The following is a 16,579-nucleotide window of genomic DNA, read 5'->3' as shown; positions in this document are numbered from 1 at the left end:
AAGAGTTCAATTGTTACACTAAGAATACCATTTTACTTTTTTTAATGAATGACAAAAATCTGATCCCATTTGCCTGTAATAGGCAGAAGGAAAATCATGTTAGCTCAGGGCTTAAACATGGGACCAATTCCTGAAATTTCTGGAAAGGTCGGTTACTTAAATCTTTCGCTTTATCAGGCATTTACAATTGCTCCACAGATTGTAAAGATAGGTTATCTTATTAAAGATTTTCATGACTAGAACATTCTTAAAGAGCCCTGGTGGCCTAATGGGTTATGCACTGGGCTGCTAACCGTAAGGTCAGCAGCTCAAAACCACCAGTGGCTCCTAAGGAGAACAAGATGGAGGCTTTCTACTCCTGTAGAATTACAGCCTGGGACACTCAAGGGGCTGGGAACAAGTTCTACCCTGAACTATGGGTCACTGAGTCAGAAGACTCGGTGGCAGTGAGAATATTAATAATAGCTGATTACTGTGTGCTGGGCTTAGGCTAGGCACTGCTACACTCGTCTCATGTTAATTCTCAACTCTGTATTTTTAGATATGGCGGACACAGCTCAGAAGTTGATTTTAGCCAAGATTAGAGCCATGAAATACCGAAGCTAGGCTTTAAACCCAACTGAAATACCCATGTTTTCAAGTACAACACTGTCTGGAGTGCTGTTAGGTCACAGTACACCCAATAAACTCTGAACAATATGAAGGGATTATCTTCCCTCTCTGTAGAGCAATTATAAATGCTTGATACATATTTACTAAATTATTATGGCAATATCACTGCAGATTCAAGCCAGCAACCAGATTTTCAAGCTCATAGTGTCCAATAAAGAAAACCAAGTGGCAGCTGTTTCCAGTGGCGGCGAAACCGGGACGACCACAGTGGGCACGACAAAGACTTCTGGCAGGACTTAAGACATACACCAGGGACTAGAAATCTATAGTTTTATTAAGACAAAACTGACAGGGTGGTATGAAGTTTACATTTAAACAAAGTTTTCCCAGAAACCTAACACATGCCCGAATGCAGCTCTAGATGTCAAAAACCGATGAATCTCATGATTCAAGACAAAGCATTTTGGGTATCAATTAATTCTTAGGATTAAAAAACTTTTTTTTTTTTAATCTAAAGTGAACCACTGCCCCAGTGTGAAAATTTACTCCTGAGACCAGGGCTTTCCAAGTCTTTCAACCCGTGAGTTAATTCAGTGAAATTTGTGCTGTTAGTGATTGAGCTCTGATACCAGTGGTTTCAGAGTTCAAAAGCAGAGTGGCTCCCAGAGTGTTCTCCCCCGAGCATGACGGGCCCTTGCTCCCCCTCTTCGTCTCCTCTGCCTCCCCCAAAGGGCTCCCAGCCAGAAGCTTGGATGGAACAAGCTGTTATCTAGCACTTACTGGAACAGAAAAGGTCTTCTCGTCCATTTTGAGAACGAGCACCCTGGGCAGAACAATCTGCGTGTACAGACTTTCCGATGAAAAGTGTCCCCTCCACACTCAGTCTGCATTCCGACAGTGTGGCTTTGGTCACATACCGGTCAAGTCCTTTGTAGGGGCGGCAGTAAGCTCAGGCAGGGAACACCTTGGTTTCTAGGTCCCAGCGCTTTCAACAAGTTTTGGGCCTCATTTATGTTGCCAAAGACTTTAAAAACTTTTAAAAGGCATACATTCTGGACATAGAACCAAATCAGTAGATGGTTTGTTCTTTCTATTGTTTCACCATTTCCCCAATGAGGTCCCAACTTTTAACAAAATTGATCCTACCCATCTCCCTCTTCCCCACCCACCCTCCCAGCCCCAAATAATACACCAGTAATAGCCAAAAATTACACACATGCTACGCTGTAAAAATGTAGAGTTAACACTATTGGGAAGAAGGCTGTGGGTTGTGGAGATGCTCTTTGAAGATCTGCAGTTATTTCTTTGTTCCCCACACATACCCACTCTGCAAGGTTTGTCCTTCATAGAAGGCCCTTTGCATTTCTCAGCAAAGTGCAGAATGGGCTGCCTTGAAACACTATCTGCCTCCCTGCACGGGGATGGGTGTGCCACCTCCACAGCACGGGGCAGCGGGAAAGCACGCGGCTGCTTGCTGCAGGGCACAGAAACTACACTGGCGCTTCAAAGGACATTTTCTCAAGCCCCTTCTATGGTGTCAAGACAAGTAGAGCGCCTCCCCTCCCCTCTTTAAACCCACAGTCACGTGAGTTAGTTCTTGTCATCTTTCTTGTCATCATCCTCTGAGGGGTAGGAATGCCACGTCAGCCTTTCCTCATAGAAGGATATGACAACCTGTGGACACTTGACATTGGCTTCCTTGGCGGGGACTAGGTCGGCTTCATCAGAATTCTTCCTGCAGAACAAAGCAGAGAGGTTTTTGAGACCCGATGCTAGTAGTCTTCTCCCTTGGATCACCCAGGTCTAGGGCTTTCTCCACAAGTGGGGCTAGAGAAGGGTGACAGGTAACAGTTTGGAGTCAAGTGACATTTCTGGGACCCTCTCTTAAGTTCCCCTTGGAACCTATGCCAAAATTTCAGGTCACCTGGTTCAATCCATTACATTTGAACTTCTAGGAAAGAGACCTTCATCCACTCCACCCCCACCACCGCTGAAAAGCACAATTCTTTAGGTTCTGTGAGGGAAGAGGAGAGGTGGCGTCACCATTCCATATCCCCTGGTTCTGGAGTAGGAGTTAATCCACGATGTATGCAGTTTGAGCCAAGGCAGGAGCCAAGGCTTACTCACATGACACTATGGAACACTACCAAGCGCCATGTTCACACCAATGTGATACCAACCCGGAGCTCGGACCTGGTGTTTAATATTTTCCGATTTTAAAATGCCCTCAACGTTTGAAAATCACACACATAATGGAATCAAGGAAATTAGGCTCTATCTTCAAGCCCTGGGGCCCCCTAGATGGAAACAGCAGTGCAGGGAGCGCAGCAAGGATCTGATGGGCTCTGCATAGGCACCACCCCAAACCTGCAGCAACAGGTAAATCAAAGCCCCACAGCCCCACTGAACCAGCAAGTGGCAACAAACCTATGTGGTGTGAGCAATGGGCCCAACGTGGTAAGGAAAAGCCTGTGGGGTCTGAGGCAAGTGGCTTTTGCTCATAATTCAGTAGCACCCAACAAATTCAGTTCACTCATTTCAATGCATAGAAGTGTTTGCTATACTTAGAACTCTCCAAGAAAAGCACTTTTTAATATAATAAGCTTGGGTTTTGTAATCAATGTCCAACCTTCAATTTTAGTTATTCACAGCTGTAATCATTGCACAAGCAGTGAATTAGCACAAAAGTAAAATTCTAAGCAAGAAGAAATTATGGTAACTCAGCCTAGTCACATGCAGACCAAGAAAGCACATTACAGCTGAGTTGAATAATTCCTAGTATCAATTATTTCCACCCATACACAGCTCCTTAAAAGCGAACTTTTCTCCTATAGGCTAGCAATAAATCAGCTAAAAAAAGTCAGATTTGGTAAACAAAAAAACTTCCTGCCACTGGCTGATTCCAACTCACAGCGACCCTATATAGTTTCTGAGACTGTAAATCTTTATGGGAACAGCCAGCCTCAGCCTTCTGCCTTGGAGCAGCTGCTAGACTTGAAGTGTTGACTTGCGGTTAGCAGTCCAATGCTTACCCGGCATTGCCACCAGGCTCCTTATGCAGTTAAAGAATTCACAGGAAGAAAATAGAGGCTTCCTGCGGTGCTACAGTTACGTCTCTCAGGTCATGAGTAGATAAGCTTCACAGATCTAGACTCACAATGCTGCCTTCACTGCAAAGGCTTAGATGTATTCACCCAACTTGTATTGTAATGGTTGAGATTCACTTTGAAAAAAGGATGGGGAGGGAAGCACAAGTATCTTTCAATAAGCCAGAGAAAGACGGGCTTTTTGAACTCATGTAGGGAAATGCCAGAGAATTTGGGGTTAATTACAGCCTCAGGATAACAGTCATCATGAAACTGCTCCATACGGTGCTACTGTCTCTGGTCCAGTTAGGTTCCAAAGACCAGGCTATTTTGCTACATCAGAATGAGGTGACAGTTGAGGGCAATACCATTTCTTCCAGGCTGATAACCCACCCCACCCCACCCTGTTTCCCACTATGCCTTTCCCCACCACAAATGCACCTGTAAGAGGGCAGTGGTCATTAGGTGTTTCCCACTGCCTGCTAACAACCGTCCCTGCTATCTCCTAGAACCCACCTGGGATAGAGACAGGCCCTGCTCATCATCCTCTGCCTACCCAGCCCTGTGTGAGCACTTTTCCTCTCCTCCCCTCACTCAACTCCTTGGCACCTTTGTCCAGCCTGCCACTATCCCTGGTTGTCGCCAGGACTTCTGATGTACCATTCACGGTGACCTGTGGGGGATTCCCTAGGCTCAGCCATGGCCTTGCATGAGGTTCATACCATCAGAGGCACTGATAATATTCCAGAGCTGCCATAAATGGGAAATGTAGGAAAGCAAGATAGTACTGAGGAGGAGCTGCAATGGAAAAAGTAGTCTGGCTCTGTATTCCTTAATAGGAAAAGGCCCTACTGACCCCTGCTGGCTGATTCTGGAATAGAATCTGCATGAATTGGAAAGGATTTAACAATCAAGTGCAAAGGAAGTGCTATTAAAATTAGTTCCTAATCCTGAGAAGTTAACACAATCTCCTGGGGCCAGCCCGATCTTTATTAAGGAGGTGGTAGAAGGGGAGTGTGGTCCAATCACATTTGTTTCTTTCAGCTACAGAAAAGAAATGTGACTCTTCCCCATGCCTTCACCTTCCTAGATTCTCTCCCACCTCCTAAAAAAAAAACGGGCAAATGTCTGAAGAGTCCTAAGGGCCCCTACCTGTAACTCATGAGTCCAAGTTGGCAGTCAGGCCGAGGGTCACTATCGAAGGACTATGCCATCTTAAAGATTTCACACTTGGGCGAATGGAATGTCCCAGGTCCAGCTCTTTTCCTCTGGCATGGAACAGACGGGAAGAAGAAAAAACAACTCCAGAACACAGGCAGACTCACCATTTCATCAGGAACATGAGTTCTCCACTGGAGTCTGTAGCTCCAATAATCCGCTCTGGCTCCAAACCCCGGGCAAAGCCTCGTGGCTTTTCTGACTGCAAAAACCAAGTGGGTAGAACCAATTTACATGGGTCACTTGTCCTGTTTCTCTAGCTAACAGAATCATAAACTCTAGCCAATACTTCAGTAACTTGTCTCCTGAGTGATTATTCTACCCAGGTCTGATGCTTGAGGTTTACTCGTGGAAAAAGGGACATACATCTCAAGCAAAACAAACAAAAACCTCAGTCTCTACCCTCAAGACAACCAACTTTACGGTGTTGAGTCAGTCAAAAGGTCCACCTCTCTCCTCTAATGATGAAAGCACTTAAAAGATGTTTACAGAAACACAGTTATGAGTGATTGTCTGTTCCCGGGGTTATATTCCTTGCTTCTGTGCCACAGATAAAACGTAAAAGCAGGTTATGTGGCTCCCTTACACTCAGCGCCCCCGAAAACTTGGTAATCATCGGCTTGTCTGAGATTCCTGGAGAACTGGGAGGAAACAGGTGACTGCTGAGAGCCAAGAAGCAGCACCACAGAATTGTCCAAATTACTTGGCTTTCATGTTCTTTGACAGCTGTGCAAACCTCTGGGCTTAGTAAAATTCCGACTTCCAGTCTTACCTCTTCTTTCTTCTTCTTTGGCTTACTCTCCTCTCCCTTATCTTCTGAGTCAGAGTCAGCTTTGCGCTTGCCTCCCTCTGATTTATCTGTCTCATGAGCAGTTTTCTGTGACTGCAGAAACTCAGCAATAAGGTCGGGACAATCCAGGTTCTCTTCAGGCTCCCACGTGTTGTCCTCACTGAAACCAGAGGACACAGGGAGTCACACTTTCTACTCAGTCTTTGGAAACCAAGTAACGATAATGAGTAGCTAGATCTTATCGAAGACCAAGAATTTGCTTGGAGAATTTTTAGTACAAACTGAAAGCACAGAAAGAAATTGGCCTCCCTCAAAGGATAATTACTCTCTTTGAAAACGGAGCTGTATCTACAGCCACAACCAGAAAGGCTCAGAGTCGTTGGTGAATGCGGGTCACTTTCCTGACAGACGATAAGCCATTAAGGCCAGAAGCAAATCACGTTATTTCCATCGTAGCAGCTGAGACTGCTCATAAATATTTAGCAAGTAAATGAACGGACCCAGGGAGCCTTGGTGGCGTAGAGGGTTACCAGTTGGGCTCCTAACAGAAAAGTCAGTAGTTGGAACCCAGCAACCACTGGGTGGGAGACACAGGAGGCTTTCTCTCTGTTCTGTAAGGACGGACGGCCTTGGAAACCCGCAGGGGGCAGCCCTAGCCAGTGCTGTAGTGTTGGTCCGAGTCGGTATCCAATGGTTGGCCAGTGAAGTTCTGTTTTTAGTAATTAATGGGTCTACCCATGGCAATGACACTCACTCTGAGAAGCCCTTCCACTTTAGAAGGTATTCTACTTTGCCCTTTACTACTCGGCGGTCGAGAACTTTTTCCACCACGTATTCCTCTTCCTCTTCTTCTAGCACCTCTTCCACTTTCTTCTTGTTTTGTTTCTTCCCCATAGTGCCCGCCAGCTTTCTGGTGTGTGGGTGACGCTGCTAAAACGAGCAGGGAAACAAAAAGGGCATTAGAGCACACTCTTCTCGGCATGACTGCTTGTATTAAATACACCCGTTCACCTTCAACTACAACCTACACAGTTGTCAGATACACTCAGCTAGCAAAGTCCATTCACAAAACAGACCCCGTTTCATCTCCCAGCGAAACGTGATTCTGGCACATCCATTTAAAACTTTCAAATTCACTCTAATCAAAGAACCCTCCCAACACACCTGTCATCAAAAGGCATGGCACTTAAAGGGTTACATTAGATTGAAAGGAAAGCAATTACAAAATCATCTTTAACATATATACTATCTTCTGACCCCTCTCATTATTCTGTGGTACATTTTCCATTTTATTATGACTTTTTACTGTAGAAATAGCTTATCTTAAATTATTAAACATTTAGTTTAATTTTCCTTTGTTAGGTGTATAATTACACGCCATTCTTTCATAGAAATATCTGTTGAGTCCTTTGATGGTACATTCATTATACAGTTTTTATTGAATACCATCATGTGCTGACAGCTCATAAATTTATTGTTAATCCCTATTCTACTTATATTTCATAATCTACTTTTTAAAATATCATATTACTGGGGGTTCATACAACTCGTATCACAATCCACACATTCATCCATTTTGTCAAGCACATTTGCACATTTGTTGCCATCATCCTCTTCCCCCATGAACCCTTGATAATTTATAAATGATCATTTTGTCATGTTTTACACTGTCCGACATCTCCCTTCATCCACTTTTCTGTTGTCCTTCCCTCTAGGGAGGGGTTTATAGGTAGATCCTTGTGATCAGTTCCCCCTTTCTACCCCACCTTCCTCTTACCCTCCTGGTATCGCTACTCTCATGACTGGTCCTGAGGGGTTTATCTGTTCTGGGTCACCTGTGTTTTCAGTTCTTATCTGGTCTAGCCATATTTGTGAGGTAGAGTTGGGATCATGATAGTGGTGGGGAGGAAGCATTAAGGAACTAGAGGAAAGTTGTTTCATGGAGCTACACTCCACCCTGACTAGCTCGTCGCCTCCCAGAGACCCTTCTGGAAGGAAGGAGGTGTCCAGTTGCCTACAGATGGCCTTTGGGTCTCCACTCTACACGCCCCCTCATTCACTACGGGAAGATTTTCTTGTTCTTTGATGCCTGATACCTGGTCCCAGCTTGATACACACAGGCTGGTGTGAGCATAATCTACTTTTAAGACTGAAGAAATGATGATGAAGTTCTCTGAACTGGGGTACTGCAGTAATTTGGAAAACTAGTGTGCTGTGTGTGTGTGGCAATAATCACAAATAATAACTTGAGTTTATGTGTTTGAAAAACACACCATTGGAGTGGACGTCCTCAATCGTTCTTCTAGTGTTAAAATTCTAGTTCTCTGTACATCCACAGGCATACCTCACTTCATTGCACTTGGCAGATACTGTGCCTTTTACAAATCAAGGTTTGTGGCAAGCCTGAACTGAACACGTCTACCAGCAGTTTTCCCAACAGCCTGTGCTCATTCTGTGTCTCTGTTATCAGATTTTGGCAATTCTATTTCTCACAATCCTATTATTGCACAAATAACAGACAACAGTACAGAGCAGGTGTAACGTTTATATGCACTGGTAAATCAAAGTATTAGTGTGACTCACTTTGGCAGTGGTGTGGAACCAAACCTGTAGGATCTGTGAGGCATGCCTACACTTGAGTCTTTCATCCAACTCTTTGATTTCCTATTTGTGTCAGTAGATGGCGCCATAAGACACTAATAAAATAAAATTAGTCCACAAAATGAACTGAAATCTACTAAGTGATGGTTAACAGTTACCCAGAATGAGACGGACTTGAGAGGATAGCGGATGATCTCAGAGCTGTATTGCTCTGTTTAAGGCAATGCCCTGCCAGGGCTAACGGGGTTATGCCCAGCCCCACTAGGAGAGAAGTCTTATACTAAGCACAAGCAGAAACCTTCCTAAAAATGTTAAAACTGTCATGCATATAGAGTCCATCTATAGACTAGACAAATACGAAAATCAACATCTTTAAAAAACATCAGGATAACCAATCAGGTATACTATAGATACTTGCAATGTGTAACACTCAGACTATTCCCATGTTTGCAATGTATGAGCAATGCTGACCTCACCTTTTTTTTGGGGGGGCACACTAATTTAAATACTAGAGATTGAAGAGAATAAGAAGTGGTCTCTAACTACCTGAAGTTAATTGTCTTCTAAAAACAAACTCAGGCATCCCTTCCACTACAGGTATTCTGAACACAGGAGAGTTTTCTCCCCAATGTTGACATGCTTTCTAAGTGGCCCAAGGCAGCACCCAAGCCGGAGCTTACAAAGTTCAGAACTATCTGCCTGAACACAGAGTGGTGCGAACAGCAGATGCCGGCATTTTTCACACCCTTCCTTCCCGCCCTGGTTTCTCTCTCTCTCTCTCTGAGAGGCAGTGCCAAGTGACTGGGCTTTTCCTGCCTGCAGTTACTGCAGAGCAATCTGAGAGTGGATGGAATACAACCTTTGTGGCGTCCCCTTGGCTAGCCAGCTTTGCTGTGCCTGTGATTTAGAGTTCCCTCCCAGTCTTTAAGAATTCTCATAGTTGTATAAAAGGGTTATTTCTTGAGGAAAGAAAAAAAGCTAATTGTCCCTTTGGATAAATACAGGAGTGTTTCTAAGAACAAGAATTAATCCTTGCTTGTTTTCTGTCAGCTGAAAAGGCAGCAAGATTCACGGTCAGTCTTTGGCTATAAACTCAAAACACTCAACTGCCATCACGTCGACCCTTCACTGTAGGGCAGAGTAGAATGACCCTGGTGGAAGCTGTGGAGATTGTAACTCTTTCCGAGAGTAGAAAGCTTCACCTTTTTAACCCTGTGGAGTGACTCAGGGTTTCAAACTGCTGACCCAATTTCACGAGGCCAAGAAATTAAGCCAGTCATACTTTACTGACAAGGGCACCCACAAAGGACAGTGCAGTGGCATGATGGGAAGGGTGCTTGTAGCTTTATTGTTGTTGTTTGTTATTGCCCCTAACATGTTGGCAACCAAATAATTTGTGTCATCAAAAGTATATAATAACTGAAAAGGTGCCAAACGTCACGACAGAACATTGCCATAAGGGGATAAGAGGGTCAACTGTTCTAGATTAACTCAGAAATCTTAATCCTTGATGACCCCCAATTTTGACAAAATATTTTTAACTACTACCTCTTTTGATAGTAGGTACTTTTACTACGTGTTTTTCCTTCCTGCAAATTATAATGAAACTAACTTTGTAATGTTATTAGAAGGTTGTGTGGTAATAATTAAGTATTTCATTGTGGGATGACTAGGCAAGCACATAACTTAGATCAGCTTCCTCAAAGGGCTGTAAACCCAGCTATCTGTCACAGTAAGTAAAGCATTGGGCTGCTAACCACAGAGTCAGCAGTTTGAAACCACCACCCACTCAACAGGCGACAAAGACAAGGCTTTCCACTCCTGTAAAGAGTTGCAGTCTTGGAAGCCCACAGGGTTTATATCCCCTTCGGTCCCACAGGGTTGCTGTCAGTCAGAATCAAGTGATCGACAGTGAGGGTTTTTAAATTTTCTTTTGTTGTCTTTTTTCCCTAAATCAATATTCCTGAGTAAAATCCAGGCAGCAGGCTAGAGAGACACACTGTGTTCAGTCAAGTCTCTTCAGTTCAACCTCTAATAGGCTACCAGAGTAGGAAAGGGTACGCTCGCCTGTGTGGTACAGAGAAAGTGACCGTGGGTTCAACTCTCTCCTAGACTTTCAACCAATTCCCACTTTGGAAGCACCACCTGCAACCTCACCGTCAGAAGTACCTACCTAGAGAGACTGTAACCAAATGTTTCTGAAATGCTGTGGACAAAGTGGCCCGTACCTAACCTTTTATGGAAGCCTTTTCTGGTCAGTTACTACTTCTCGGTTTTCCCAACATCTACTCTTGTGTGTTCCTTTCTTTTCTTGACCTTAAAAAAAAAATCTCATCCTAAATATTTTATCAATTCTTAGAAACATCTTATTTGTTCTTGGAAGCAGTAGAAAGAAGAAACAAAAATGCTTTAAGCTGTGGCTCTCCTGTCCTTAGAAGCAAGAACAGACGATCTTTCTTGTAATGCAGCTACGAATGCTTTATACCAACGACCCAGTTGTTTTCAATGAGTAAACAATTCAGCTCTCAAACAAACAAACAAAAACCAATCTCTTTACCATTATTTTATGGCCTTTTTGGAAGGGAGTGAAATCCATGTGTTTGACCAGGCACATTTAAGCATCTAACAGGAATCACTGAGCATGCTTACTGTGCGCCATCAAGTCATTCTAGCTCACAGCAACTCCACAGGGCCATGCAGAACTGCCCCACAGGATTTCCTAGGGTGAAATCTTTATGACAGCACATTGTCAAGGCTTAGCAGAGGACTACTTAACCACTGCGCCACCAGGGTTCCAAGCATTACATGCATTCATTATCTACAATGGCCCAAGAATTACACATCTGCGCTAGTAACTCAGGAGAGTGAATATAAACCTAGGATTCTGCCTTCTTAACCATAATGGAATCTTCAGTTCTTACTTGGGGGCAAGTCTTCCTAAGGCTTATCACAATGTTGTAGTCAAAGAGACCTAGCATTAATTAAGTTCCCACACCTTTTGCCAGGATATTTACTAGGTCTGTCAAATTTGAAGACCCCTAGGAAAATACTATTTGCAATGTGCTTCACAACGTACACAGTGCTACCATGTTCCCATTGGATCCTCAAGACCATCGTGTGACGCATACAACTCAGATGCCATCGCCCTCGTGGACACTAGAACGTACTCAGGCGAAGGGAAGAGTGAAGCGAGGGACAGCCTCTCAGGAAGGAGGTCTGTCTGCTGGCAGGGCTAGGCAGACAGCAGCCACAGGCCCGCCCACCCACATCTACAGGAAGGTTTCCTCTGTCTGTGAACTCAACCATGAAAGGACAGAGAGGGCTTCTGAGAGATGGAGCCTCCCCCTAATCTGTCCGCCAGTTAAGTAAAGTGACTGGTAATGATTTTCTTTGGGGAACGTCCTTGGAAGGTATGGTGCTGTTAAAATAACAACAACACAAACACACAACAATTTTTCATGGATTACTAGAAGATGAAGGTGCCTACTGTTATAAAACCAGTAAGCAGTTCTAAACCTTGTTTCCAACAACCAGACAGAACGTCTAAGTCTTTTGACGTACTAGACAAGTGCTAAATGACACCGAATTTTTAAAGGTAAACATCTAGCAGGCCAAAAAGAGAGCTACTAAGAAAATGGCAATCGAAAAAACAAAATAAAATCAGTAATAGTATTCCAATGAGCCCAGAAATGAAGAATCATGACCTCTTAGCCTTTTTAAGAGAGGGGATAAAAGCACTCTATTGTGACTCACTTCACCTACCATTCACCCCTGCATGTAGGAGCTGGAAAACGCAGGCGGAAGACAGTAAAATATTAGACACAAGATTTTTGCTTTTGAATAGTTTAGACTGTGGAAGGCAAGAGAAGAACCGAGAAACCAGCGTGGGCATAGCTCCCAGTTGTCAGCACCTATGTGAGTCACCTAATACTTGTTTCTCGACAGCTTGAAAGATCAAGATAACATCTACAGACCACTGAAAACTAAAGGAGCTTTTAGCTAAAGACTAAGGTGAACGTTCAGAACGTTAGTCTGATGAGATGTTCATCTTTCCTAAAAAAAAAAATTCATAGGAAAGATTTGATAATTAAAATTACCCTTGGAGTTTAGAATACAGATACTCACAGCCTACCTACCCCAAAGTTCCAAGAACCAGAAAATGGTATGTATGTATTTAAAATACACTCATCTCTCACTTAACATGGTCAGCTTCTAAAGACCAGGCGGTTATGTGAAAACGGGCAGCATGGGAAATGCAAGATGACCACAACATCATTACATAACTGTCCCACTGTATCATTACACAACTGTCTGCCACACTACTGAGAGTCATAGCCCAAGACGATGCCTTCCCTTAACCATCAGAGGCAGCACTGACTCTGCATGCATTACTGCCAAGTGCGCAAGCCAATTTATTATTGTCCTAAGTGTGAAATGTCAGCCGCCCAAACAGTCGATAAGTAAGGAGTGCTAGATGTCTTCCAGTCAGCTCCAACCCATGGCAACCCGATCTACAACAGAAAGTCTGCCCAGTGCCATGGCAGCCTCAAAATTATGTTAGAGTCCATTGTTGCAACTACTGTCATTGTTTTTCATAAAAAACACATCTATTCATATTCAATTACAAGTCATAATGTAGTTTTTGTTCCTTTTTAGGTAGTTTTTGTTCTATACATAAACCAAGGAGCCTGGTGGCACAATAGTTAAGTGCTGACCTGCTAAACAAAAGGTCCACAGTTTAAACCCACCAGCCATCCCCTGCGAGGAAAGACCTGGAACTGTAAGGGGGAGTTCTTTGACATGGGTCACTAGTAACACCCAGAGAAAAAAACGTGTGGCAGGGCATGCTCTGAGCCCCTCTGAGGGGAGCACAGGAGATAACCCTCAGATGCAGGGCTCCATTGAAAATGCGATCGATCCTCAGTCTGACGCCCACTCCTTCCAGCACCTAGATTTGGCTCTCCTCCTCTAGTACAGACAACTCTTCACAGAAGACATCCAGCATTTAATGAGCCTACTGCAGTTAAGACAGGAATCAGAGGCCCTTTACTCAGGGCACAATTGGGCTTTTGTTAGTGAAATCTGATTTAAATGGGCTCAGTATACAAACTATCACAGATTATGAGGGAGAAATTAAGGTGATGGTTAGATCCAGCTGTGCCCTGGGCCTTAAGGAAGGGAAACAGTTTAGGGCAACTATTGCTACTCCCTTATGCTCCTGTCCTAGAAATAAAAATACTACTACTGAGGGAGAGACAGGCAACTCCAGGAGTCAGGAGCTATTTTGGAGTGCTTTTCTAGATAAGCAGGAGCGTCCGTATTCGTGCAAGGGCTGCCTCGTTTCATAGTATCTGATATTGTAAAGATGCTGAAGGGGAAAGGCACACTTTCGTCAAAGCTTTCCAGTCTGCCGGGATCCAGTGTTCCATATCTGCCATACACTTGACCATACCAATTACAAATGGTGAATCTGGACCAAAACTAGATATTGCTTGCTTGAGATCTTTCAGTAGCTTAAGGGAAAGGCAGTATATCGCCTTTCTTGATTCCCTTCCGGGTGCTGCTCCTCAGGCTCCCTGTCTATAATTCTAATGGGATAAGACATTCTGAATTCTAAATCTGCCTCTTGAGCTATACTTTTTTCCACCCGCGAGAGTAAAGGTGCCTTTCTACTCCCTGACTCTTTGCTTCTCACTTTCCCAGCCTCACTTTCCAGGTTAAATCTATTGCATTTCTTTGGATTTGATCTCTTCTCCAGCACTGGCTTGCCTGATAGTATTGTGATTCCCCGCGCTATATTCTGGCTGGGCAGATGCTTCCACTCTGCTATCTCCTGATTCAAACTTCATTTTCTCAGTTACACCTAAAATCTTCTCATCTGCCTGACACTCCTTCTGCCTGCTTCTCACCTGATTCAAGTCTGCTTAGCTTTTAGGTTTCTCACTACTCTGCTGGTCTAGATCCTTCACGCTCTCTCACCCTGCAGAGGCTACCTTCTTTATCCCAGATCTCCATATCAAAGGTTCCTGACTGGGGGGAGAGAGGGAGGAAAGGATTAAATTTCTTTACCACATGTGAAAATAGATTCCCCCAGGTCTCTATTTTTGCCTTTTTATACAATGTAATGAATCTTTCACAAGTTCCATTAAAAAAAACCCATTCTTAACCGCTGTATAGATGACAGGGCTTTAAAAAAAAAAAATCAATGGAAAAACTCCACTATCTTGTAAGTCCATTTCCCATTAACTTTTTGGAGCCCCTCATATTCTGTATGAATAAAAGGCTACACTTTTTTTAACCACTTACTTATTGATGAAAATCTGGGTGGTTTCCGATTTTCATTATTGCAAACGCGGCTGCTCTGACATGGCACCTGTGTCTTGAAAAGCTCTCTAGGCAATTTTGATGCACACCCTAACTGAACTCAACAGCCACAGAGGGCAGATCGGCAGAAATGGTATTCCTCAGGTGAAATGAAACACCTCTCTACAGACATACACCAGTTCTCAGCTGAAAGGCAGGCAAAATTTATTATTTTCTCCATAAACCATTAAACCTGTATTTTATTACCCAGACTTGCTAGAGTTACCAGTAAAAGTCTCTCTAAAGCAGTGGTTCTCAACCTTCCTAATGTCGGGACCCTTTAATACAGTTCCTCATGTTTTGGTGACAGCCCCCAACCCTAAAGTTATTTTTGTTGCTACTTCATAACTCTAATTTTGCTACTGTTATCGTGGCCCCCAAAGGGGTTGCGACCCACAGGTTGAGAACCACTGCTCTAACGAGTTAAAGAGGCTTGGACAATTCCACCTGGGTCCCTCCCCACTCCTTAACATTTTCTCTCCTTTGACCTCATTTTTTGTGAGCACAAACATTTCTGCTGCATATATTTCATTTGGCCTGTTTGTTCAAGTTTTGCTCGAACATTTAAAAACTCCTTTTCTAAGTTTAAACATTTGGGTGTCCTGTATATACCTATCATTCTTTATCATGAATTAATGGTATATTAAAATACAAGTACATAAAAGGCCTGTTTTTGTTTTTTAACCTCTCTGCCTTTTACAGTTAGGAAAACTAGCTTTTTTTCTGCCCAGTGAAACTTGTTTCATTGAGACTGCTGCTGGTTCATTAACTTTTTCTGAAACCAAAGTTAAACTCCAAAAAAAAAAAAAGCGCCCACTGTGCTTGAAGTCAAGAAGTGTGCATCACCTTTGACACCCCACAGCCCAGGTCTTCTCGCACAAGCACTGACACAAAAAGAGCACGCCCAGTACGGGTGCCAGCGCCCGGTCAGGTCACAGCTCCGGGAGGGTGTTGCCCAAACGAAAGGCCTGCTTAATGGAGTACCAGGATAATTCAGAAACCCAAATGGGCATGATTCCAAGAGGCATCTTTTCCATTATCTGCACTCTTCCTTTTTCCCCATAAGCAGGAAAACAATAGTAGGTCTGGGTACAAAAATTCTGGACACAAAGTAAACCAAAAAGCAAACAAAAAACTGTTAAAATTATTTTAAGATCCTGAAGAACTGTATAAATGCCAAACTTCATCTTTGGTGATCTCTATTCAGGGTGCAAACCGGTCAACTGGTGGTTTGAACTGACCCAGGAATACAATCTTTGTCCGTTATTACAGCCAAGGCCAAAACCGCTCAGCTAGGGGCTCAAGACCATAGTCTGTGGGATACCAACGTCAATTTGGTATAACACAATCCACAAAGACAATTTTCTACTTACTACTTGGGTTGAGCAGAGACTGGAAGTCATAAAAGCTTGTGAGCAGCCATCTACAGTACAACTGCTCCCTATCCAGAACAAAGAAAAGGGAAGCCAATAAAAAATGCAAAGAAACTACTAGTCCACAGGATTAATGGACCCCGTGAACCCCAGCCTCCACGACCCAGAGAACAGAACAGTGGTACACCTGACTTATACTCCAACTGTTCTGACAGGGATAATAGAAGGTTCTGGATAGAGCGGAAGAGTATGGAGCAAAGCTCATAATCCTGAGGGACTAGGCTTCCTGGTTGGATAGCCTGGTGGAAATCCTGAGACTACAGCCCTTATTCACCCTTCAGGCACTTAACCAAGCCCACCCTCTGACTCAATTTTCAGCCAAACAATATAGATTGGTCGATATGGAAAATCATCATCATTAACCATTTGAAGTCAAAAGGTCAGCTCATTTGCCCACAGACTGAAGGGTTAAGAAAGGTGGCTTTAGGAAAGGAGGAGGAATGCAAATAGGAAACACAGGAAGGAAGTGGGATAAA

The 16,579-nt window shown here is 43.6% G+C and overlaps 1 protein-coding gene across 5 annotated transcripts in view; it reads right to left on the bottom strand.

Moving 5' to 3' along the window:
• Positions 1 to 928: 928 nt before the first annotated feature.
• The window catches only part of CBX1 (chromobox 1), a 31,582-nt gene continuing 15,931 nt past the window's right edge, over positions 929 to 16,579 (bottom strand). For 4 of the 5 annotated variants that reach the window (XM_075561694.1, XM_075561695.1, XM_075561696.1 and 1 more), the window contains 4 exons: positions 6,461 to 6,636; positions 5,689 to 5,866; positions 5,024 to 5,118; positions 929 to 2,347 (listed from right to left, as the gene is read on the bottom strand). In XM_075561694.1, the coding sequence (XP_075417809.1) occupies positions 2,203 to 2,347; positions 5,024 to 5,118; positions 5,689 to 5,866; positions 6,461 to 6,600 (558 nt within the window). In that variant the 5' untranslated portion in view covers positions 6,601 to 6,636 and the 3' untranslated portion in view covers positions 929 to 2,202. The remainder of the gene's footprint in view (positions 2,348 to 5,023; positions 5,119 to 5,688; positions 5,867 to 6,460; positions 6,637 to 16,579) is intronic. The other variant, XM_075561697.1, reaches the window with a different exon arrangement.

The sequence above is a fragment of the Tenrec ecaudatus genome, chromosome 10, assembly GCF_050624435.1.
Source record: "Tenrec ecaudatus isolate mTenEca1 chromosome 10, mTenEca1.hap1, whole genome shotgun sequence".
NCBI classification, from domain to species: Eukaryota; Metazoa; Chordata; class Mammalia; order Afrosoricida; family Tenrecidae; genus Tenrec; species Tenrec ecaudatus.
This window is presented reverse-complemented; position numbering and strand designations above follow the sequence as displayed.